This window comes from Salmo salar, chromosome 19, assembly GCF_965601325.2.
Source record: "Salmo salar chromosome 19, fSalSal1, whole genome shotgun sequence".
Taxonomy (NCBI): Eukaryota; Metazoa; Chordata; class Actinopteri; order Salmoniformes; family Salmonidae; genus Salmo; species Salmo salar.
The window spans coordinates 7,248,043-7,275,290 of NC_138309.1; the positions used below are offsets into that span (position 1 = coordinate 7,248,043).

A 27,248-nucleotide genomic window follows, 5' to 3' on the forward strand; every position below is an offset into this window, starting at 1 on the left:
CTCTGCCACACCCATGACATTCTCTGTCATACCCATAACACTCTCCATTTCATTCTCCCTAACTACAGCTGAAGTCATCCAAATGAACAGAGAACTAAATTGTAATTATCATAAGACTTTTCCGATCACATTTACCAGCATATTTGTTTATAAATGATTTGTGAAACATGAAGGCCTTTTAATTAAAGGGTTTATGAACTTTTGCCGAATGCCAACTTCACTATCATGAAACAAACTGTTGTCTTGATTCCAAACAGTCTCGACATGATAAGTGAACAAGAGAATTCAAGCTGGCAGTATGTTTGACGGAGTTGATCAATTTTACCCTGTATTTCTCTTCAGCTCTGCTATTGTTCTTACAGTCTGGATGCCATACTGTAGATCCTGTGGAGAGAGAAGAAGAGCTCAGAAGAGCCTAAATGTGTAGCCGACCTGAGTTCAAATACTATTTGCTTTCGATTAAATACTTTTGCTGTGCTTGATTGAGCTTGCATGGCGCAATTACACCAATGTGCAAACTCTGCCAATCAGGCACTCCAGGCAGGCTCAGTCAAGAGCTCAAAGTATTAGAAAGAAAATAAATACTAGTTGAACCCAGGTCTGGATGCATAGCTACATCTGAAGGCATGCATCTGTAAATCTTGACTTCCTTGAATTTTCATCCCTGATTTCCTCCTTTTCCATTCATGCTTTTACAAAGAAAAACAACACTGCACATATCCACACAGTGCATACAACAACATTCTCAATCACCTTGACTCAGTGCATGACTAAGTGAAAATTCCACTGAAGTGGAGGTTAGTATTCTCCCCTGTGAGCACATACACAAACGTTTACAGTACTTGAAATTCCACTAGATGTACTTGCCCTGGAAACCCACCTTGCAGGTACATTTCCTCTCCTTCTGTGAACATGTGGTTGCATCTGCTGCACCTTGCACAACTGGGATGGTAGTGCTTGTCACCTGCCTGGAGAAAGGGGTCAAACGTCACACAGTAGCATGCACTGTAAACCGCAATGTGCTGTCAATACTCAAAACTTTTGAGGAAACCCCTTTCACTTAACAGATTTGAGTATAGTTACTTAAAAGGATATTGCAAGTTATTACACAAACCAATAGAGTCACTGTGACCCTGTAAGGGGTCCAGATTTGAGTTGTATCAGGTTGAAAAGGTTGAGTAATGCCCCCACTAAGCCACACCTCCAATGTAATTTCCCAGTGTGCCTTGCTTTTTCGAGTCAATTGTGGAGTTACCAACCCATGACTGTATTTGTTAGTGACAGAGGTTTCCTTGTTGAATTTGTTCATTTTCATTCCAGTGGCTTTTACCATGTGAGTTCCTAGGTAATGTAATCATTATAATTAAACTCTTCATGACAATACATAGCTTGGAGATATTCTGCTGAGGCCTAGCTTTAATCTAATACAATGGTTTACAGACCACATCCACATCAGGCTTTGAAGTAGGGTTGCAGAATTTCCAGATAGAAAAAAAATCATGATAGAAGGATTTCTAGAAAACCTAAGAAATTTAACAGAATTTCTCAACTCTACCTGCAAGTCAGATTTTTCTGCCTAGCAAAGTAATGTCTAATTTCTATTGGAATCCAGCCAGGGTTAGGATAGCCAACATTTGAACATTTTATTCACCCACAACATACATTCATAATAACTGCCATGGTCTGAAACTGTGTGTGGAGACTACCTAATCCATTTAAACCGGAACAACCATTTCAGTGACGGGTACAACACATCTAACTAAATGACTGGATTAGTTAAAAAAAAAGTGATTTATCTTTGTAAGATGAATCAATCACTCAATGTACATGCAAAAACACAGACAATTAAAAACAATTCCCCCAAAAACCTGCCTGCTAGTAGAGCATGTTGGGAAAAAAGTCAAAAGATCAAATCACCCTCTTGTGGCCTCACGGGTGGAATGTTATTAATATTTTTTAATCATTTCTTAATTAATAAACATGAAACATAAATCCGGTTTTGTTATATTTCAGTCTTCTGTGATGTACATAAAGTGTAATATTTGGATACAAACTGAAAATAGAATGCATTTGAACGCTATCTGACATGGTACAGGTGTTTTATTTTTTTTAAAGACATGAACCATGTGTGGGAGGTGTATACTGTTGTTTCAAATTAGATTTGTTTAAGACTATCAAGAAACATTCTCTGTGACCCTGATTTAATTAACCCACTGCAGTAACATTTTAAAGAGCCACTGCACCTAAAAAGCAACTAATCCCTTTGTGGCATTGATATGAGTCAGAAACATTCATTATAGTGTCAAAATTGACCACAAATTGTAAATAGGATCATTTCGGTCATAAAGTCTAAAATGGAGCTTGAAATGGAGCTTTAGCCTTTCTCTTGCATTTCAAAAATACAAAAAAACGCATGGTTTTGTATTTGTATTATGTTTTACCAGATGAAATGTGTTATATTCTCCAACACTCATTTCACATTTCCACAAACTTCAAAGTGTTTCCTTTCAAATGGTATTGGGAATATTGCTTCAGGTCCTGAGTTACAGGCAGTTAGATTTGGGTATGTCATTTTAGATGAACATTTTAAAAAAAGGGTCCGATCCTTAACCTGTTGAGGCTCGGGGGCAGTATTGAGAAATTTTGAAAAAAATATGTGCCCATTTTTAACTGCCTCCTACACCAACTCAGAAGCTAGGATATGCATATTATTAACACATTCGGATAGAAAACACTCTGAATTTTCTAAAACAGTTTGAATGGTGTCTGTAAGTATAACAAAACTCATATTGCAGGCAAAAACCTGTGAAAAATAGATAAAAAAAAATTTGAATTTTGTGACTGTACTATTTAGTGTCATTGTTTTATAGATACCATAGTGAGAAAGGATTCATTTCGCAACTCCTACGGCTTCCACTAGATGTCAACGATCTTTATAAAGTTGTTTGAAGCGTCTATGATGAACAGAGACCGGATGGCAATGAAGAGAAGTTGACCTCCCTGGGATGTCGTCACTTCATTATTGGCTGCACCTGCGCAATCATGTGATGCGATACATTTTTCAAAGACGTTTTTCAAGACACAGGAGAGGTCGGGTTGAAACATTACTGATGTTTCACGTTAAAAATGGCTCTAAAGATTGATGCTAAACAACGTTTGACATGTTTGAACAATGTAAATAGATTATTTTTTTTACTTTTCGCAGTGACTCCCCCCCCCCCCCCCGCGCTACTTTTTAGTAGCCTACCGAAGCGCTAACAACATGGAACAACTTGGAGTTATTTGGACATCAATTATGAACTTTGTCAAAAGAAACCACATTTGTAGTGGACCTGGGATTTCTAGAAGTGCCAATGGATGAAGATAATCAAAGGTAAGGGAATATTGACAATAGTAATTTTGATATTACATGGTTACATATGGTGCTAACCTGTATAGCCTAGCCTATTGTTCTTAGCACAGCACCCGGTTTATTGCAAATTGTGATTTCCCAGTAAAGTTATTTTGAAATCTGGCATTGCAGTAGCATTTACGAAATGTTAAACTATGAATATTTGAATGACAATAATATAATTTACCAATGTTATCGAATAGTAATTTTGTGATTTGTAACGTTGTTCACCGGAAGCATTTGAGAGAAAAAAAAATCTGATTTTCACCGCTTCGGTAAAATGCTGTTTTTGGATATAAATATCAACTTGATGGAACAAAAAATGCATGTATTGTGTAACATAATGTCTTAGGAGTGTCATCTGAGGAAGATTGTCAAAGGTTGGTGTATAATTCTAGCTGGTTATCCGCTTATGGTGACGCCTGTGTTTGAATTGACAAAACATTACACACAGCTATTTTCAATGTACTCTCCTAACATAACCTAACTTTATGCTTTCGCCGTAAAGCCTCTTTGAAATCGGACAATGTGGTTGGATTTAGGAGATGTTTATCTTTCAAATTGTGAGAAATAGTTGATTGTTTGAGAAATTGAAATTATTAGATTCTTGCAGTTTTTGAATTTCCCGCCGTGGTCTCTTGACAATGAATCCCGATATCGGGATAAGATCCCCAACAGGTTGTGATCTAGTGTTGTAAACCGAGTTTATATATTTTAACAATGATGTTAAGTAAATTGATAGTTTATTGAGTAAGGCTTTATAAACAAATACAGAATAATGAAGTGACCTACGTATTTTTAGCGAGGTCCAACCAACTTTATGATAAAGGATGCAGAGGTGAGTGTCATCTGGCAGATGTTATTAAATGAAGTGCGCTATGATAAATTGTGTCCAAGGGCTTCAAAACACTGGTAGCTGCATTCATGTATATAATATTTATATAATATCGCCATAGTCTACAGGAATGTAGATTGAATGATCTGTTTTCTACTATTTAATGAAAGGCAAGCCCTATTCCTATAGAAGAAGCCCAACTTAATTCTCAATTTCTTGACTAACATCAACATGCTTTTTAAAAGATAGCTTTTTGTCAATCCAGATAACCAGATATTTATAGGTGGGGAAACGATCTATGCGCACACCCGCTAACGTACTTATGCACAAATCATCAGTTACATTATTACATGATTTGGAAAATAATACTTACTTGGTTTTACCAGCATTTAGTACCAACTTCAGGTCAAGCAAGGTAGTAAAAGCACATTGAAGAGTCAACAGAGCCTGAGCTGCCGTAGGGGCAGTAACAGTGTTCCCCCCTTGTTTTCAGTTTTTGTGTTGTGTTTGCTAGCTGTCTGGCCTGCATACACCTCACTCTTTCCACCTCCCTGGTTAACAACAACACCTAGGCCCTCGCACAGTTTTGGCTGGAGTCCTACCTCAGAACGCTGAAGCTGATCCCAGTCGACCTGCGAGCCCCAGTCTGTTTCCTGCTCCCCACACACTTTACCCAGCTCAAAGTTAAGACATTTTAAACTGGAAAAAGAGCCAGTCACGGTTGTAACTAAACACTGCTCTCTTCTCCCTCTTGTGCTGAAACAGGAACCAGTGTGTCCACTGCTTGGGTTTGCTATAGGTGAGCCCACAACGATTTGTCACAAAGTTGCTCATCCTGCTCTGCTGAACTTGCACCGGAACCTGTCCTGGATGGTCGTCCATGAGATCCTCCTGGTCAGGGCCATTATGAACTCCCATGGCATGGCAAGGACATCAGCCTGACCCCGACTAGTCTATGGCCAAGATGAGTCGGTGAGGCATTTGCTCTGGGAGTGCAGAGCTGGCAAGGACCTGGGGAAGGAAGCAGGCCCCCTGATCTCCCTGTGTCTGCAAGGAGGGGAGGACTTAACTCCTCAGCTCATGCTGTATTATTCCAAAGGAATAACTCTGTCTTGGTGAAGGAGGCGAGTTAGATAAGGATTCATCTCGTTTCCGCACAAAGGACCAAAGACAGCCTTTTTTACAAAGTGACTTTTTAACATGTTTTCATGTCTTAAAAATGTTTAAACTTGTTGAATCATATGTGCAAATTTTAAATGGCTTTTACAGATAGGATATATGTTTTATAGTACTTCTGTTCTTGGTTGTTTTAAATAAACAACTTGTACTTTTAACAATTGTAAATGTAATATTCATTGCTGTTTTTAATGAATTTTATGCCATTTGTTTGTGTACAAAAGATTCTGAAAAATATGAGGTTAGACACCCATGTAAGATATGTTAATTGATCAATGGCAAGACTGCAATCCTGACGTAATCTTCTCTGACCACATTGTGAAAGATTGTATATGTGATGAAGTACTATATGTCTTTGAACATAAGACAGTTTCCATCGCCAATGTAACTTCTTGAAAACTTGTCTCCAGCATCAGTGGATAGAGTTACAGTGCCTTGCAAAAGTATTCATCTCCCCTTGGCATTTTTCATATTTTGTTACGTTACAACCTGTAATTTAAATTGATTTTTATTTGGATTTCAGGTAATGGCCATATACAAAAAAATTATCCAAATTGGTGAAGTGAAATGAAAAAAATTACTTGTTTAAAAAAAAAATATGAAAAGAAAAATGTAAAGGTGGTGCGTGCATATGTGTTCACTCCTTTTGCTGTGAAGCCCCTAAATAAGATCTGCTGCAACCAATTACCTTCAGAAGTCACATAATTAGTAAAAGAAAGTCCACCTGTGTGCAATCTAAGTGTCACATGATCTGTCACATGATCTCAGTATATATATACACATATATACATACATACATACACACCTGTTCTGAAAGGCCCCAGAGTCTGCAACACCACTAAGCAAGCGGCACCACCAAGCAAGCAGCACCATGAAGAACGAGGAGCTCTCCAAACAGGTCAGGGACAAGGTTGTGGAGAAGTACAGATCAGGGTTGGGTTATAAAAAGAATATATAAAAAAATATATATAAAAACTTTGAACATCCCACGGAGCACCATTAAATCCATTATTAAAAAAATGAAAGAATATGGCACCACAACAAACCTGCCAAGAGAGGGCCGCCCACCAAAACTCACGGACCAGGCAAGGAGGGCATTAACAACAAAGAGACCAAAGATAACCCTGAAGGAGTTGCAAAGCTCCACAGCGGAGATTGGAGTATCTGTCCATAGGACCACTTTAAGCCATACACTCCACAGAGCTGGGCTGTAACCTCCCTGGGCAAGGTGGGACGCTTGCGTCCCACCCTAGTCAACAGCCAGTGGAATCGCGTGCCGCGAAATACAAATACCTCATAAATGCTATAACTTCAATTTCTCAAACATATGACTATTTTACACCATTTTAAAGACAAGACTCTCGTTAATCTAACCACATTGTCCGATTTCAAAAAGGCTTTACAGCGAAAGAAAAACATTAGATTACATCAGGAGAGTAGCCTTCCCTGTAGCTCAGTTGGTAGAGCATGGTGTTTGCAACGCATGGTGTTTGCAACGCCAGGGTTGTGGGTTCGATTCCCACGGGGGGCCAGCACATTAAAAAAAAAAGAATGTATGAAATGTATGCATTCACTACTGTAAGTCGCTCTGGATAAGAGCGTCTGCTAAATGACTAAAATGAAAATGTACCCTGCCAAAAATAATCATACAGCCATTTTCAAAGCAAGCATATATGTCACAAAACCAAAACCGCAGCACTAACCTTTGATGATCTTCATCAGATGACAATCCTAGGACATTATGTTATACAATACATGCATGTTTTTTTCAATAGAGTACATATTTATATCAAAAAGCTGCTTTTTACATTAGCATGTGATGTTCAGAACTAGCATACTTACGGTGAATTTACTAAATTACTCACGATTAACGTTCACAAAATACATAATTATTTTAAGAATTATAGATACAGAACTCCTTTATGCAATCACGGTGTCAGATTTTAAAATAGCTTTTCGGCGACAGCACATTTTGCAATATTCTGAGTACATAGCCCGGCCATCACGGCTAGCTAATTTGACACCCACCAAGTTTGGCCCTCACCAAACTCAGATTTACTATAAGAAAAATTGGATTACCTTTGCTGTTCTTCGTCAGAATGCATTCCCAGGACTTCTACTTCAACAACAAATGTTGTTTTGGTTCGAAATAATCCATAGTTATATTGAAATAGCTCCGTTTTGTTAATGCGTTCAGATCACAATCCGAATGTTGACGCGCGAGCGCATTTCGTGACAAAAAATTTCATTACCGTACTTCGAAGCATGTCAAACGCTGTATAAAATACATTTTTATGCTATTTTTCTCGTAAAATAGCGATAATATTCCAACCGGGCGACGTTGTATTCATTCAAAGGCTGAAAGAAAAACATGGCGACTTCTCGTGACCGCGCATCTCCAGTGTCACTGTCCCCAGCCTGACCAGTAACAAACAGAGCTGCTGTACTTCGCCCAGAGACTGCAGACATCTCATTCCACTTTCTGGCGCCTTCTGAAAGCCAATGGAAGCCTTAGAAAATGTCACGTTACAGCAGAGATGCTGTATTTTTGATAGAGATGCAACAGAAGGATAACAAATTGTCAGACAAGGCACTTCCTGAATGGAATCTTCTCAGGTTTTGGCCTGCCATATGAGTTCTGTTATACACAGACACCATTCAAACAGTTTTAGAAACTTTAGAGTGTTTTCTATCCAAATCTACTAATTATATGCATATTCTCGTTTCTGGGCAAGAGTAGTAACCAGTTTAAATCGGGTACGTTTTTTATATGGCCGTGCAAATACTGCCCCCTAGCCCCAACAGGTTAAGGAAGAGTGGCCAGAAAAAAAGCCATTGCTTAAAGAAAAAAATAAGACAACACGTTTGGTGTTCGCCAAAAGGCATGTGGGAGACTCCCCAAACATATGGAAGAAGGTTCTCTGGTGAGATGAGACTAAAATTGAGCTGTTTGGCCATCAAGGAAAACGCTGTCTGGCGCAAACACAACACCTCTCATCACCCCAAGAATAACATCCCCACAGTGAAGCATGGTGGTGGCAGCATCATGCTGTGGGGATGTTTTTCATTGGCAGGGACTGGGAAACTGGTCAGAATTGAAGGAATGATGGATGGATGATGCTAAATACAGAGAAATTCTTGAGGGAAACCTGTTTCAGTCTTCCAGAGATTTGAGACTGGGACGGAGGTTCACCTTCCAGCAGGGCAATAACCTTAAGCATACTGCAAAAGCAACACTCAAGTGGTTTTAGGGGAAACATTTACATGTCTTGGAACAGCCTAGTCAAATCCCAGACCTCAATCCAATTGAGAATCTGTGGTATGACTTAAAGATTGCGCTACAGCAGTGGAACCCATCCGACTTGAAGGAGCTGGAGCAGTTGTGATTTGAAGAATGGGCAAAAATCCCAGTGGCTAGATGTGCCGAGCTTATAGAGACATACCCCAAGAGACTTGCATCTGTAATTGCTGCAAAAGGTGGATCTACAAAGTATTGACTTTGCGGGGGTGAATAGTTACGCACGCTCAAGTTTTCTGTTTCTTTGTCTTATTTCTTCTTTGTTTCACAATAAAAAATATTTTGCATCTTCAAAGTGCTAGGCTTGTTGTATAAATAAAATGATACAAACCCCCCCAAAATCAATTTTAATTACAGTTTGTAAGGCAACAAAATAAGAAAAATACCAGGGTGCGTGAATACTTTCACAAGCCACTGTATGTTCAAGAGATCTTCAATGATCTTATAAATGTAATCTAATTTTATTACATGTTTACTATGTCTAACATTATTACCTTGTAAGTACAAATACCCTTCTACAGAAATCAGACCCATATCACAGATTTGACAGTTGTGGTCATAAGTCAGGACCCCCGGAATATACAGTACCAGTCAAAAGTTTGTACACACCTACTCATTCCGGGGCTTAAATGGGTGGTATACAGAAGATAGCCCTATTTGGTAAAATGCCAAGTCCATATTGTGGCAAGAACAGCTCAAATAAGCAAAGAGAAACAACAACAGTCCATAAAGGTCCGTCAATTTCAAGAACTTCTTCAAGTGCAGTCACTAAATCCATCAAGCGCTATGATGAAACTGGTTCTCATAAGGACCGCCACAGGAAAGGAAGACCCAGAGTTACCTCTGCTGCAGAGGATAAGTTCATTAGAGTTACCTGCACCTCAGATTGCAGCCCAAATAAATGCTTCACAGAGTTCAAGTAACAGACAACATCAACTGTTCAGAGGAGACTGCGTGAGCAGGCCTTCATGTTCGAATTGCTGGAAAGAAACCACTATTAAAGTACACCAATAAGAAGAAGAGACTTGCTTGGGCCAAGAAATACACGCAATGGACATTAGACTGGTGGAAATCTGTCCTTTGGTCTGATGAGTCCAAATTTGAGATTTTTGGTTCCAACCGCCATGTCTTTGTGAGACGCAGAGTAGGTGAATGGATGATCTCCGCATGTGTGGTTCCCATTGTGAAGCATGGAAGAGGAGGTGCGATGGTGTGGGGGTGCTTTGCTGGTGACACACTCTGTGATTCATTTAGAATTCAAGGCACTTAACCAGCATGGCTACAACAGCATTCTGCAGCGATACGCCATCCCATCTGGTTTGCGCTTAGTGGGACTATCGTGGGACTGGATCATTTGTTTTTCAACAGGCCACTGACCCAACACACCTCAAGGCTATGTAAGGGCTATTTGACCAATAAGGAGAGTGATGGAGTGCTGCATCAGATGACCTGGCCTCCACAATCACCAGACCATTTTTTTCTATTATTTTTATTTAACCTTTATTTAACTAGGCCTCAACCCAATTGAGATGTTTCGAGATGAGTTAGACCAGAGAGTGAAGGAAAAACATCCAACAAGTGCTCAGCATATGTGGGAATTCCTTCAAGACTGTTGGGAAAGCATTCTCTCAACCAGCTTCACCTGGAATGTTAAGTGTGTGCAAAGCTGTTATCAAGGCAGAGGGTGGTTACTTTGAAGAATCTACAATACATTTGTGTTTAAGTGTTTAACACTTTTTTGGTTACTAATGATTCCATATGTGTTATTTTATAGTTGTGATGTCTTCACTATTATTCTACAATGTAGAAATGTGTGTCCAAACTTTTGACTGGTAATGTACATCAATTACAGACAACCCTCACAGAACTATTTTACACTAACTTAGTGTTTTAAACCTTACCCAAATACAATCCCCCCGAAAGCAGTCCCTCACAAAACTGTTTACAACCGCGAGTGAAACCACCTGGTTATCTATTTTAATTACCCAATTTTATTAGCAATACAATTTGACACAAACCCTACAAGCCCTACATGAGCTACTTACACATGTATTAACACTAAGGGAAATTCACTAACAGCTAAAACAAACATTGAAGACATGTTTAAATCATACATTTCCTTTTATTTTTAAGATATTAAAACAAAACAAATACATTTTTTCAAAAAAGTCCATTGAACATCACACAGGGCTGTGAATATCGTAGCTTGTCCTTGAGCTGGCAGACAAATGGTTCTTGCCTCTCTGCCTGCTGGTGGTTCTGCATGTTGGTTAAATCTTAAAACCTGTTTGGGATAGGGGGCAGTATTTTCACAGCTGGATAAAAAAACGTACCCGATTAAATCTGGTTACTACTCCTGCCCAGAAACTACAATATGCAAAGAATTAGTAGATTTGGATAGAAAACACTCTAAAGTTTCTACAACTGTTTGAATGTTGTCTGTGAGTATAACAGAACTCATATGGCAGGCCAGAACCTGAGAAGATTCTATACAGGAAGTGCCCTGTCTGATAATTTGTTCTCCTTCTAGGGCATCTCTATCAAAAATACAGCATCTCTGCTGTAACGTGACATTTTCTAAGGCTTCCATTGCCTCTAGGAAGGCGCCAGAAAGTGGAATGAGAGCTCTCCAGTCTCTGGGCGAAAAACAGCAGGGGTTTTTGTGAGTGGTCCTTCTGAGAACAATGACACTGAGGCTCGCATGCACGAGACGACTCTATTTTTTTCTTTCAGTGTTTGAATGAACACAACGTCGCCCGGTTGGAATATTATCGCTATTTTACGAGAAAAATAGCATAAACATTTATTTTAAACAGCGTTTGACATGCTTCGAAGTACGGTAATGGAAAAGCTTGAAATTGTTTGTCACGAAATGCACCGGCGCGTCACCCTTCGGATAGTGACTTGAACGCACAAACAAAACGGAGCTATTTGGATATAACTATGGATTATTTCGAACCAAAACAACATTTGTTGTTGAAGTAGAAGTCCTGGGAGTGCATTCTGATGAAGAACAGCAAAGGTAATCCAATTTTTCTTATAGTAAATCTGAGTTTGGTGAGGGCCAAACTGGGTGGGTGTCAAATTAGCTAGCCGTGATATCTACTCAGAATATTGCAAAATGTGCTTTCACCGAAAAACTATTTTAAAATCTGACACCGCGATTGCATAAAGGAGTTCTGTATCTATAATTCTTTAAAAAATTGTTAAGTTTTTTTGTGAACGTTTATCGTGAGTAATTTAGTAAATTCACCGGAAGTTTGTGGTGGGTATGCTAGTTCTGAACATCACATGCTAATGTATAAAGCTGTTTTTTGATATAAATATGAACTTGATTGAACAAAACATGCATGTATTGTATAACATAATGTCCTAGGAGTGTCATCTGATGAAGATCATCAAAGGTTAGTGCTGCATTTAGCTGTGGTTTTGGTTTTTGTGACATATATGCTTGCTTTGAAAATGGCTGTGTGATTATTTTTGGCAGGGTACTCTCCTGATGTTTGAGAAATTGAAGTTTTTGCATTTATGAGGTATTTGTAATTCGCGCCACTCTATACCATTGGATATTGGTGAGGCGTTCCGCTAGCGGAACGTCTGTCCCTAACAGGTTAACCTTTTAGGGCTAGGGGGCAGTATTTTCACTTTTGGATGAAAAGCGTGCCCAGAGTAAACGGCCTAATACTCCGGCCCAGAGTCAAATATTTGCAAATGATTAGTAGATTTGGATAGAAAACACTCTAAAGTTTCCAAAACTGTTTGAATGATGTCTGTGAGTATAACAGAACTCATATGGCAGGCAAAAACCTGAGAGAAATCCAACTAGGAAATTAAAATCTGGTTCCTGTAGTTTTCTCAAGTCCTTGCCTTTCTGACACACAGTGAGTTAGGACTCAATTAGCACTTCCTAAGGCTAATTCCACTAGATGTCAAAAGTCATAGAAAGTTGTTTGAGCCTTTTGTTGTAAACACAGACCGAAGGAGAACGCTGGTAAGCAGGTGACCAGAAAATCACTTGAGTTCATAGGGTGCGTTCACGTTAGAAGATATCTGCGTTCCAAAACGTTTTTTCAAGACAATGCATGGGTCCGGTTGGAATATTATTGAAGTTTGAACTTAAATGGCCCTAAAGATTGATGCTATACAACGTTTGACATGTTTGAACGAACGTAAATATTACTATTTTTTTTACTTTCCGTCGTGAAGGTTTCCTCATGCGCCCTACATTTTGAGTAGCCTATTTGGACATAAATTATGAACTTTATCGAACAAAATAACATTTATTGTGGACCTGGGATTCCTGGAAGTGCCTTCTGATGAAGATTATTAAAGGTAAGTGAATATTTCTTATGCTATTTATGCGTTTAGATGACTCCAAGATGGCCGGTGTCTATAATTGCCTGCTGTTTTTTTCTGAGCACAGTACTCAGATTATTGCAAAGTGTGCTCTCCCAGTAAAGTTATTTTGAAATCTGTCAACGCGATTGCATTCAGGAGATGTTAATCTATAATTCTTTGAATAACAGTTTAATATTTTATCAACGTTTATGACGAGTATTTTTGTAGATTGTTATGCTGATTCACCGGATGTTTTGGGGGAAAAACATTTTCTGAACGTCACGCGCCACTGTAAAATGCTGTTTTTGGATATAAATATGAACTTGATAGAACAAAAAATGCATGTCTAACATAATGTCCTATGAGTGTCATCTGATGAAGATTGTCAAAGGTTAGTGCATAATTTTAGCTGGTTTTCTGCTTTTGGTGACGCCTGTTCTTGCATTGAAAATGGCTGTGTGTAATGTTCTGTCTACGTACTGTCCTAACATAATCTAACTTTATGCTTTCGCCGTAAAGCCTTTTTAACCTGTTAGGGCTAGGGGGCAGTATTTGCACGGCTGGATAAAAAAATGTACCCGATTTAATCTGGTTACTAATCCTACCCAGTAACTAGAATATGCATATACTTATTATATATGGATAGAAAACACCCTAAAGTTTCTAAAACTGTTTGAATGGTGTCTGTGAGTATAACAGAACTCATTTGGCAGGCAAAACCCTGAGACAGATTCTGACAGGAAGTGGATACCTGATGTGTTGTATTACCTTTAAACCTATGCCATTGAAAAACACAGGGGCTGAGGAATATTTTGGCACTTCCTATTGCTTCCACTAGATGTCACCAGCCTTTACAATGTGTTTTGAGTCTTCTGGAGGGAGATCTGACCGAACAAGAGCCATGGAACGATGATGGCCCATTAGACACCTGGCGCGCTAGGTCATGCTGGGTACCCTCGTTCCAATACGTTTTAAAAGATTTTGCATTCGTCCGCATTGAATTTTATTCATGTTCTGGTTAAAAAAGGCCCTAATGATTTATGCTATACAACGTTTGACATGTTTGAACGAACGTAAATATATTTTTTCCCCTCGTTCATGAAGTGAAGTCTGGCGGGCTTAGATCATGTGCTAACAAGACGGAGATTTTTGGACATAAATGATGAGCTTTTTTGAACAAATCTACATTCGTTATGGACCTGTGATACCTGGAAGTGACATCTGATGAAGAGAATCAAAGGTAATGGATTATTTACATAGTATTTTCGATTTTAGATCTCCCCAACATGGCGGCTAGTCTGTATCGCAACGCGTATTTTTCTGGGCGCAGTGCTCAGATTATTGCAAAGTGTGATTTCCCAGTAAGGTTATTTTTAAATCTGGCAAGTTGATTGCGTTCAAGAGATGTAAATCTATAATTCTTTAAATGACAATATAATATTTTACCAATGTTTTCTAATTTTAATTATTTAATTTGTGGTGCTGACTTGAATGCCGGTTATTGGAGGGAAACGATTTCCTGAACATCAACGCCACAGTAAAACGCTGTTTTTGGATATAAATATGAACTTGATAGAACTAAAAATGCATGCATTGTCTAACATAATGTCCTAGGAGTGTCATCTGTTGGAGATTGTAAAAGGTTAGTGCATAATTTTAGCTGATTTTATGGTTTTGGTGACGCCTGTCTTTGAATTGGCACAACATTACACACAACTCTTGTAAATGTACTGTCCTAACATACTCTAAATTTATGCTTTCGCCGTAAAACCTTTTTGAAATCGGAAAACGTGGTTAGATTAAGGAGATGTTTATCTTTCAAAGGGTGTAAAATAGTTGTATGTTTGAAAAATTTGAATTTTGACATTTATTTGGATTCAAATTTGCCGCTCTTGAAATGCACCTGCTGTTGATGGAGTGCACCACGGGTGGGACGCTTGCGTCCCACCTAGCCCATAGAGGTTAAAATCGGACAACGTGGTTGGATTAATGAGATGTTTATCTCTAAAATGATGTAAAATAGTTGTATGTTTGAGAATTTTGAATTATGGCATTTTGTTGTTTTCGAATTTGGCGCTCTGATTTTTCACTGGCTGTTGAATAGTGTGAACCGTGTGTGTGACGCTAGCATCCCACGTGGTCCATAGAAGTTAAAGGGAGTGCTCCTTATCTCAGCGTGTTACCTGTATAAAAGACACCTGTCCACAGAAGCAATCAATCAATCAGATTCCAAACTCTCCACCATGGCCAAGACCAAAGAGCTCTCCAAGGATGTCAGGGACAAGATTGTAGACCTACACAAGGCTGGAATGGGCTACAAGACCATCGCCAAGCAGCTTGGTGAGAAGGTGACAACAGTTGGTGCGATTATTCGCGAATGGAAGAAACACAAAAGATCTGTCAATCTCCCTCGGCCTGGGGCTCCAGGCAAGATCTCACCTCGTGGAGTTGCAATGATCATGAGAACGGTGAGGAATCAGCCCAGAACTACACGGGAGGATCTTGTCAATGATCTCAAGGCAGCTGGGACCATAGTCACCAAGAAAACAATTGGTAACACACTACGCCGTGAAGGACTGAAATCCTGCAGCGCCCGCAAGTTCCCCATGCTCAAGAAAGCACATATACATGCCCGTCTGAGGTTTGCCAATGAACATCTGAATGATTCAGAGGACAACTGGGTGAAAGTGTTGTGGTCAGATGAGACCAAAATGGAGCTCTTTGGCATCAACTCAACTCGCCTTGTTTGGAGGAGGAGGAATGCTGCCTATGACCCCAAGAACACCATCCCCACCGTTAAACATGGAGGTGGAAACATTATGCTTTGGGGGTGTTTTTCTGCTAAGGGGACAGGACAACTTCACCGCACCAAAGGGACGATGGACGGGGCCATGAACCGTCAAATCTTGGGTGTGAACCTCCTTCTCTCAGCCAGGGCATTGAAAATGGGTCATGGGTGGGTATTCCAGCATGACAATGACCCCAAACACACGGCCAAGGCATCAAAGGAGTGGCTCAAGAAGAAGCACATTAAGGTCCTGGAGTGGCCTAGCCAGTCTCCAGACCTTAAGCCCATAGAAAATCTGTGGAGGGAGCTGAAGGTTCGAGTTGCCAAACGTCAGCCTTGAAACCTTAACCTCTATGGGCTAGGTGGGACTTTAGCGTGCCACCCGTGGTGCACTCCATCAACAGCAGGTGCATTTCAAGAGCGGCAAATTTGAATCCAAATAAATGTCAAAATTCAAATTTTTCAAACATACAACTATTTTACACCCTTTGAAAGATAAACATCTCCTTAATCTAACCACGTTTTACGATTTCAAAAAGGTTTTACGGCGAAAGCATAAATTTAGAGTATGTTAGGACAGTACATTTACAAGAGTTGTGTGTAATGTTTTGTCAATTCAAAGACAGGGTCACCAAAACCATAAAACCAGCTAAAATGATGCACTAACCTTTTACAATCTCCATCAGATGACACTCCTAGGACATTATGTTAGACAATGCATGCATTTTTAGTTCTATCAAGTTCATATTTATATCCAAAAACAGCGTTTTACTATGGCATTGATGTTGAGGAAATCGTTTCCCTCCAATAACCGGCAGTCAAGTCAGCACCACTAATTAAATAATTAAAATTAGAAAACATTGGTAAAATATTATATTGTCATTTAAAGAATTATAGATTTACATCTCTTGAACGCAATCAACTTGCCAGATTTAAAAATAACCTTACTGGGAAATCACACTTTGCAATAATCTGAGCACTGCGCCCAGAAAAATACGCGTTGCGATACAGACTAGACGTCATGTTGGGGAGATCTAAAATCGAAAATACTATGTAAATAATCCATTACCTTTGATTCTCTTCATCAGATGTCACTTCCAGGTATCACAGGTCCATAACGAATGTAGTTTTGTTCAAAAAAGCTCATCATTTATGTCCAAAAATCTCCGTCTTGTTAGCACATGATCTAAGCCAGCCGGACTTCTCGTCATGAACGAGGGGAAAAAATATATTTACGTTCGTTCAAACGTTGTATAGCATAAATCATTAGGGCCTTTTTTAACCAGAACATGAATAATATTCAAGGTGGACGAATGCATACTCTTTTATAACGTATTGGAACGAGGGTACCCAACATGAACTCGCGCGCCAGGTGTCTAATGGGCCATCATCGTTCCATGGCTCTTGTTCGGTCAGATCTCCCTCCAGAAGACTCAAAACACTTTGTAAAGGCTGGTGACATCTAGTGGAAGCAATAGGAAGTGCCAAAATATTCCTCAGCCCCTGTGTTTTTCAATGGGATAGGTTTAAAGGTAATACAACACATCAGGTATCCACTTCCTGTCAGAAAATGTCTCAGGGTTTTGCCTGCCAAATGAGTTCTGTTATACTCACAGACACCATTCAAACAGTTTTAGAAAATTTAGGGTGTTTTCTATCCATATGTAATAAGTATATGCATATTCTAGTTACTGGGTAGGAGTGGTAACCAGATTAAATCGGGTATGTTTTTTTATCCAGCCGTGTCAATACTGCCCCCTAGCCCTAACAGGTTAAAACCTCTTCAGCGTCTCGTCCCGCAAGCGGGATCAAAATCCAGGGAAAACTCCTAGCGACATTAGCATAACGAAATGTAATATATAAGCAAATCATTAGATTATGTTAGAGGAGTCCATCGTAAAAGCAGCAACATGAACATTTTCTGACCAACCACATGCATCACAAATAACCCAAAAACAGCTAAATGCAGCACTAACCTTTTACAAACTTCATCAGATGACACACCTAGGACATCATGTTACACAATGCATGCATTCTTTTGTTCAATAAAGTTCATATTTATATATAAAAACAGCATTTTACATCGGTGCGTAACGTTGACTAACTATTTTCCAGTCAAATGCAATCCGGGGAAACAGAGCTACAATTTACTGAATTACTATTCGAAAACATGTTTAAAATGTAATATTGTCATTCTAAGATTTATAGATGAATATCTCTTGAAAGCACCTGTCATACCAGATTTAAAAATAACTTTACTGGGTAATCACACTTAGCGATAAAAGGTGATGCGATACTCAGAAAATGAGCTAGTAAATACAGCTCGGCGCCATCTTGGAACAATCGCATATCACATCTAATGTTGTATAATATTGTCAATAATCTTTACCTTTAGTTGTCTTCATCAGAAAGCACTTCCAGGATTCCCAGGTCCACAACAGATGTATTTTCGGTCGAAAAAGTCCATCCTTTATGTTCCATTAGCTGGCTGTTGTTAGCGCGTCTGAAGGCTGTATCCAAAAGCTCTGCCGTATCCCATTTAGGTTCGTTCAAACATGTCAAACGTTGTATAACTTAAATCTTCAGGGCCTGTTTCAACAAGAGAGCCAATAAGATTCGAGGGGGACGATTTCATTGTGTTTCAAAACGTTTCCAAAGGTGGGGGTAGACAGGGCCGCCGGCGTCATAATGGTGATGGCCCTCCCCCTGTGACCAATTTCCAACGCGTCTCATTTACTGAGTTTCGACAGTAGAAGGGTCAAAACACTTTGTAAAGACTGGCGACATCTAATAACGATAGCTCACGGTGTGAATAATAGGCGACGACGTGAAGTTGAGTCCACAATTCAGAATTCCACTTCCTGTTTCAATCGGTCTCGGGGTTTTGACTGCCATATGAGTTCTGTTATACTCACAGACACCATTCAAACAGTTTTACAAACTTTAAGGTGTTTTCTATCCACAGGTATTAATTATATGCATATCCTAGCTTCTGAGTTTGATTAGTAGGCCGTTGAAAATGGGCACTAATTTTTTTCAAAATGCGCTGTGGCGCCCCCTATCCTAGGGTAACGTCAAGAGGTTAATGACTTGGAGAACATCTGCAAAAAGGAGTGGGAACAAAATCCCTCCTGAGATGTGTGCAAACCTGGTGGCAAACTACAAGAAACGACTGACCTCTGTGATTGCCAACAAGGGTTTTGCCACCAAGTACTAAGTCATGTTTTGCAGAGGGGTCAAATACTTACTTCCCTCATTAAGTTCTATGGGCTAGGTGGGATGCTAGCATCCCACCTGCGGGACACAGCCAGTGAAATATCAGGGCGGCAAATTCAAAAACAACAAAATGTCATAATTCACCTTTCTCAAACATACAACTATTTTACACCATTTTAAAGATACACTTCTCCTTGATGTAACCACATTGTCCGATTTCAAAAAGGCTTTACAGCGAAAGCAAAACATTAGATTATGTTAGGAGAGTACATAGACAAAAATAATCACACAGCCATTTTCCAAGCAAGGACATGTGTCAATAAAACCCAAAACACAGCTAAATGAAGCACTAACCTTTGACGATCTTCATCAGATGACACTCCTAGGACATTATGTTACACAATACAATACATGTATGTTTGGTTCGATAAAGTTCATATTTATATCCAAAAACAGCATTTTACATTGGCGTGTGATGTTCAGAAAATGGATTCCCACCAAAACGTCCGGTGAATGTGCACATCAATTTACAAAAATACTCATAACCGTTGACAAAATATATAACAAGTATTTAAAGAATTATAGATAGACTACTCCTGGATGCAACCGCTGTCAGATTTTAAAATAGCTTTACGGAGAAAGCACATTTTTCAATATTCTGAGTACATAGCTCAGCCATCACGGCGAGCTATTCAGACACCCGCCAAGTTCGGGGCAACCTAAACTCAGAATTAGTATTATAAATATTATCTTACCTTTGCTGATCTTCGTCAGAATGCACTCCCAGGACTGCTACTTCCACAAGAAATTTTGTTTTTGTTCCAAATAATCCATATTTATGTCCAAATACCTCCGTTTTGTTCGTTCGTACAGATCACTTATCCAAAGGCATAACACGCGAGCGCGGAACCAGAGACGAAAAGTCAAAATGTTCCATTACCGTACTTAGAAGCATGTCAAACGCTATTTAAAATCAATCTTTATGGTATTTTTAATGTAAAATTGCGATAATATTCCAACCGGACAATAGCGTATTCATTCAAGGAGAAAAAGAAAGAACAGCGTGCTCGCGTGACTGCGCATATCCAATCCCTTTGTTGCCAGGCAGTCCACTCAGAAAGTGAGCTCCTATTATCTGCCCAGTGACAGGAGAATGCTCAAACCACTTTCTGAAGGCTTTAGACATCCAATGGAAGCCTTAGGAAGTGCAACGTAACCCCACAGATACTGTAGTTTCGAAAGGGACTAGAAAGAAGAACTACAATTCTCAGATCCTCCACTTCCTGGTTGACTTTTTCTCAGGTTTTTGCCTGCCATATGAGTTCTGTTATACTCACAGACACCATTCAAACAGTTTTAGAAACTTCAGAGTGTTTTCTATCCAAATCTACTAATAATATGCATATTCTAGTTTCTGGGCCAGAGTAGTAACCTGTTTAAATTGGGTACGTTTTTCATCCGGCCGTGAAAATACTGCCCCCTAGCCCAGACAGGTTAAAATGCAAATCATTTTATAACATTTTTAACATGCGTTTTTTTCTGGATTTTTTTGTTATTATTCTGTCTCACTGTTCAAATAAACCTACCATTAAAATTATAGACTGATAATTTCTTTGTCAGTGGGCAAACGTACAAAATCAGCAGGGGATCAAATACTTTTTTCCCTCACTGTAGTTGATGAGCGGGAAACAAACGATGCCAGTAAACTTGCCGGCCCATCCAAACTACACCTAATATATACCAAAACTAATTTCACACAATAAAAGTTACCCTATGGAAAAGATTATAATGACAATAGTCTGATGTGATAATATTATCACAACAAATTGTACATGAGACGGGCGAATCTTGTAATTGACAGATACAGGGACATTATTTAATCCTCCTTCAGAGTCACATGCAGGTGAAACATTTTGATTTCTATATAGTATCAGAAAGAGCATATTCTGCGTCTTCTATGACACTTTGTCAAATAACTCAAAATTCAAGAGTTGCAGCTATATTTAAAAATGTCACTTTTTCCAAGAATATCCGAGCTGTCCATGCATTTAGCGCGTGACCACTCGCGCAGCAGCATTGCACTGGATACTAAGCAAAAGCTAGTAACATAATAAAATTAAAATATGCTATTTTGTCATCAATGGATGAATGGGCAATAGAAACTGATAATGATGCATGTGACTTCAATGAACTGAATGATGAGGAGGGTGAAGAGGGTGATTGAATTTGTTTAGATCTGAATGATGGTGAAGAGGATGACTGAATTTATAAAAAAATAGTGTAATGATGAATAATTCTGGGTGTTGTGGGCGCGCAGTCTAATTATTTTGTTATGAAAGGCTGGAAATGGTAGCCTATATAATCTCCCCTCAGAAAGTCAAATCAGATACTGAGTACAACATAGTTCACAATGGCAAGCCAACCCAAATTAATGGACACACTGACAGCATGGCAAAGGCTGCAGAATTTAAATGAGAGGATCGGATATTGAGCTTAAAATCGATGTTGCTGATGAAAAGTCTTGATGTGATGTTGACTTTGAGCTTCCGCTTCTGATGCCTAAACCTTCCTGCAGTAAAACCAGAACAGAGCCAACTGAGACCTGCTCTCCCTTGTCCCCAACCACCACAGCTCCCACTCGGGGAAAAGACTCAATGTCAAGTCTGCAAGTGCACACCAAACAAGGCCTATGAAATCTATGTGAAGTGCAACCAATTTTTTTCTGGGGCTTGCTCACACAAGGCCTCGAAGCACTGTGCTGACCATGGACCCCATGCGTAAAGAGAATATGAGATCGATAAATGCATAAAGGCATTGATATAAGGGCACAATACAGTGTCTGATACAATCAAGAAATGACTGTTTTTATATTTTGTCCTAAATATACATTGTATTTCCACAAATATTTCTTTATGCAATTCATACTTTACAATTGTTCATGCACAGGTGCTTTTGTTTGGGAATACTGCAAATAATTTCACCTGCACACCTGTCTGGTTCTATTATTATCTTTTTCGTGTCTGCTTTGTCAAAAGAAGCTGTAACTGGACTTTATTAATTACTATTACTAATCAAAACTACAAATAAAGTTGATAAAATGGATTACACTGTCATGTTTTTATTGTAAGGGAAACGAATACAGGCGATAGACCTACATTTTCTTCTAGGACTTTGTAGAATCACACAAAACACATCCTTGACTCTAACAAATAACTATTTATTTTTTTATTGATATATTTCCACAAACATTATTTATACAATTGATCCTTCACAAAAGCTTATGAACTATTCATCAAGGGTTGGTAGTTGTGTTTGCGCACCTCGATAGGCATCTGAGGCATATGCTAACGGGGGCATTCTCAGCAGGAATTTGTATGCTGAAAGACCAGGTGGTTCTCTTGTTGTCACACGCACTTACAAAGACCTGGCAATTGCAGCATTGACCATATTTAGAGGTATCCAACTTTTGGCAACATAACCATCAACTACTTAAACTGGTACAACACTTACACTACGGTTAATACAAATAGACATAATTAGATCACGCCCCCCACCTACATTTCAAAGTGCAGTGTTGATTGTACCTTACATTCCAAATATTGGGTAAAACATTTACAGTGGCTTGCGAAATTATTCACCCCCTGGCATTTTTCCTATTTTATTGCCTTACAACCTGGAATTAAAATATATTTTTGGGGGGTTTGTATCATTTGATTTACACAAAATGCCTACCACTTTGCGGGGGGTATGCTAGTTCTGAACGTCACATGCTAATGTAAAAAGCTGTTTTTTGATATAAATATGAACTTGATTGAACAAAACATGCATGCATTGTATAACATAATGTCCTAGGTGTGTCATCTGATGAAGATCATCAAAGGTTAGTGCTGCATTTAGCTGTCTTCTGGGTTTTTGTGACATTATATGCTAGCTTGAAAAATGGGTGTCTGATTATTTCTGGCTTGATACTCTGCTGACATAATCTAATGTTTTGCTTTCGCTGCAAAGCCTTTTTGAAATCGGACAGTGTGGTTAGATTAACGAGAGTCTTGTCTTTAAAATGCTGTGAAATAGTCATATGTTTGAAAAATGGAAGTTTTTGTATTTTTGAGGAATTTGTAATTCGCGCCACGCCTATCATTGGATATTGGAGCAGGTGTTCCGCTAGCGGAACGTCTAGATGTAAGATACAGAACTCCTCTATGCACTCGCTATGTCCGATTTTAAAATAGCTTTTCGGTGAAAGCACATTTTGCAATATTCTAAGTAGATAGCCCGGCATCACAGGGCTAGCTATTTAGACACCCACCAAGTTTAGCCCTCACCAAAGTCAGACACCATTCAAACAGTTTTAGAAGCTTTAGGGTGTTTTCTATCCAAAGCCAATAATTATATGCATATTCTAGTTTCTGGGCAGTAGTAATAACCAGATTAAATCGGGTACGTTTTTTATCTGGCCGTGCAAATACTGCCCCCTACCCTCAACAGGTTAATAACCCCAAGACATTCAGTGCTCACAACAACCCTTCACAGAATTTAATCCAGGGTCATATTCACTAGAGCACATCGCAGCAAAATGTTTTGCAATGGAAAATGAAAAAGAACACCAGAGTAGTCCTTCCTGTTTGTCCATTTCCTTCCGTTTGGTACTATTTGGTAAAAGACCAAGTGCCTATAATGGCAAGAACAGCTCAAAAAGGCAAAGAGAAACAACATTCCATCATTACTTTAAGGTCAGTCAATCTGGAAAATGTCAAGAACTTTGAAAGTTTCTTCAAGTGCAGTCGCAAAAAACATTAAGCGCTATGATGAACCTGGCTCTCATGAGGACCACCACAGGAAAGGAAGACCCAGAGTTACTTCTGCTGCAGAGGATTAGTTCATTAGAGTTACCAGCCTCTGAAATTGCAGCCCAAATAAATGCTTCACAGAGTTCAAGTAACATACACATCTCAACATCAACCGTTCAGAGGAGACTGCGTGAATCAGGCCTTCATGGTCGAATTGCTGCAAAGAAACCACTACTCAAGGACACCAATAATAAGAAGAGACTTGCTTGGGCCAAGAAAAACGAGCAATCAGACCGGTGGAAATCTGTCCTTTGGTCTGATGAGTCCAAATTTGAGATTTTTGGTTCGAAACAACTCCTTGTCTTTGTGAGATGCAGAGTATTTTAAAAACACATTTATTTAACCAGGAAAAGCTCATTGAGACCCAGAGTCTATTTGTCAAGGGAGACCTGGCCAAGAAGGCAGAAGCAATCAATACATTACAGAATATATACAGTGCTGTGAAAAAGTATTTGCCCCCTTCCGGATTTCTTATTTTTTTGCACATTTGTCACACTTAAATGTTTCAGATCAAACAAATTTTAATATTACACAAAGATAACACAAAATGCAGTTTTTAAGTGATGATTTTATTTATTAAGGGAAAAAAGCTATCCGAACCTTCATGGCCCTATGTGAAAAAGTAATTGCCCCCTAAACCTAATAACTGGTTGTACCACCCTCAGCAGCAACAACTGCAATCAAGAGTTTGCGATAACTGGCAATGAGTCTTTCACATTGCTGTGGAGGAATTTTGGCCCACTCTTCTTTGCAGAATTGTTTCAATTCAGCCACATTGGAGGGTTTTCGAGCATGAACCGCCTTTTTAAGGTCACGCCACAGCAACTCAAATCGGACTCAAGTCCGGACATTGACTAGGCCACTCCAAAACCGTATATATTTTTTTTAAAGCCATTCATAGGTGGACTTGGTGGTGTGTTTTGGATCATTGTCCTGCTGCAGACCCCAAGTGCGCTTCAGCTTGAGGTCACGAACTGATGGCCGGACATTCTCCTTTAGGATTTTTTGGTAGAAAGCAGAATTCATAGTTCCATCAATCAAAGCAAGTCGTCCAGGTCCTGAAGCAGCAAAGCAGCCCCAGACCATCATACTACCACCATATTTGACTGTTGGTATGATATTATTTTTCTGAAACACTGTGTTACTTTTATGCCAGATGTAACGAGTCGCACACCTTCCAAAAAGTTCAACTTTTGTCTCGTCAGTCCACAGAATATATTCCCAAAAGTCTTGGGGATAATCAAGATGTTTTTTTTTCAAAAGTGAGATGAGCCTTTTATGTTCTTTTTGGTCAGCAGTGGTTTACGCCTTGGAACTCTGCCATGGATGCCATTTTTGCCCAGTCTCTTTCTTATGGTTGAGTCATGAACACTGACCTTAACTGGGGCAAGTGAGGCCTGCAGTACTTTAGATGTTGTTGTGGGTTCTTTTGTGACCTCTTGGATGAGACGTCGCTGCGCTCTTGGTGTAATTTTGGTAGGCCGGCCACTCCTGGGAAGGTTCACCACTGTTCCAAATTTTCTCAATTTGTGGATAATGGCTCTCACAGTGGTTCGCTGAAGTCCTAAAGCTTTAGAAATGGTTTTGTAACTCTTTCCTGACTGATAGATGTCAATTACTTTGTTTCTCATCTGTTCCTGAATTTCTTTGGATCGCGGCATGATGTCTTTCTTTTTGAGATCTTTTGGCCTACTTCACTTTGTCAGACAGGTGATTTTTAAGTGATTTCTTGCTTCAACAGGTCTGGCAGTAATCAGGCCTGGGTGTGGCTAGTGAAATTGAACTCAGCTTTACAAAAAATGTGATTAACCACAGTAAATTCATGATTTAGGTGATTTTTAATTGATTAGTGTAGTGTAGTGCTAGCTAGCTACATAGCTGTCTTTGCATCTAAGATAATTGTGTAGTTTAGAGTAATTATCGAGGTTAGCTAGCCAGCCGCGACGCGACGCCGTTGTCCAGACTCCAGACTTAGTCAACACACCTAGTCATCATCAAACCCACTGCTAGCTAGCCAACCTTTACTGACTAGCAGCACTGTAGAAACTAATACATTACAACAGAACGATTTGACTAGTGCAGTGTTTGTTGACTTTGTCATAGTTTGATAATTGTGTAGTTTGGAGTAATTATCGAGGTTAGCTAGCCAGCTATTTTCGTCCCCGCGACGAAAATAGGTTACCTAGCCAGCTACACGTTCAAACAAAGTCAACAACGCAGCCACTGCTAGCTAGCCTACTTCACCAGCCAGCAGTACTGTATCATCTTCGTCATTTTAGTCAATAAAATTTTTGCAATGTAAGCTTAACTTTCTGAACATTCGAGAAGTGTAGTACACTTGTCATTCCAATCTCCTTTGCATTAGCGTAGCCTCTTCTGTAGCCTGTCAACTATGTGTCTGTCTATCCCTGTTCTCTCCCCTCTGCACAGGCCACACAAACGCTTCACACCGCGTGGCCGCTGCCACTCTAACCTGGTGGTCCCAGCGCGCACGACCCACGTGGAGTTCCAGGTCTCCGGCAGCGTCTGGAACTGCCGGTCTGCGGCCAACAAGGCAGAGTTCATCTCAGCCTATGCTACCCTCCAGCACCTCGACTTCTTGGCACTGACGGAAACATGGATTACCACAGATAACACTGCTACTCCTACTGCTCTCTCCTCGTCTGCCCACGTGTTCTCGCATACCCCGAGAGCATCTGGCCAGCGGGTGGTGGCACTGGAATCCTCATCTCTCCCAAGTGGACATTCTCTCTTTCTCCCCTGACCCATCTGTCTATCTCCTCATTCCAATTCCATGCTGTCACAGTTACCAGCCCTTTCAAGCTTAACATCCTTATCATTTATCCCTTGGAGAGTTCATCAATGAGCTTGACAAGGACAAGGAACAAGCTTAACAAGTTCCTTTCCTGAGGATGGCTCACCTCTCACAGTTCTGGGTGACTTTAACCTCCCCACGTCTACCTTTGACTCATTCCTCTCTGCCTCCTTCTTTCCACTCCTCTCCTCTTTTGACCTCACCCTCTCACCTTCCCCCTTACTCACAAGGCAGGCAATACGCTTGACCTCATCTTTACTAGATGCTGTTCGTCCACTAATCTCATTGCAACTCCCCTCCAAGTCTCCGACCACTACCTTGTATCCTTTTCCCTCTCGCTCTCATCCAACACTTCTCACTCTGCCCCTACTCGGATGGTATTGCGCCGTCCCAACCTTCGCTCTCTCTCTCCCGCTACTCTCTCCTCTTCCATCCTATCATCTCTTCCCTCTGCTCAAACCTTCTCCAACCTATCCCCTGATTCTGCCTCCTCAACCCTCCTCTCCTCCCTTTCTGCATCCTTTGATTCTCTATGTCCCCT

The 27,248-nt window shown here is 39.8% G+C and overlaps 1 protein-coding gene and 1 long non-coding RNA gene across 2 annotated transcripts in view; one reads left to right on the top strand and one right to left on the bottom strand.

Moving 5' to 3' along the window:
* Positions 1–27,248, bottom strand: part of ablim1b (actin binding LIM protein 1b) — a 132,589-nt gene that overhangs the window by 12,512 nt on the left and 92,829 nt on the right. The window contains exons 7-8 of the mRNA XM_082966035.1: positions 881–968; positions 326–384 (exon numbers count right to left, since the gene is read on the bottom strand). Coding sequence (XP_082822161.1) covers positions 326–384; positions 881–968 — 147 coding nt within the window. The remainder of the gene's footprint in view (positions 1–325; positions 385–880; positions 969–27,248) is intronic.
* On the top strand, positions 2,737–6,023 carry LOC145862290 (uncharacterized). Its single transcript, XR_014381590.1, has 2 exons — positions 2,737–3,373; positions 4,992–6,023. It is a non-coding gene; the product is annotated as an uncharacterized LOC145862290 (long non-coding RNA).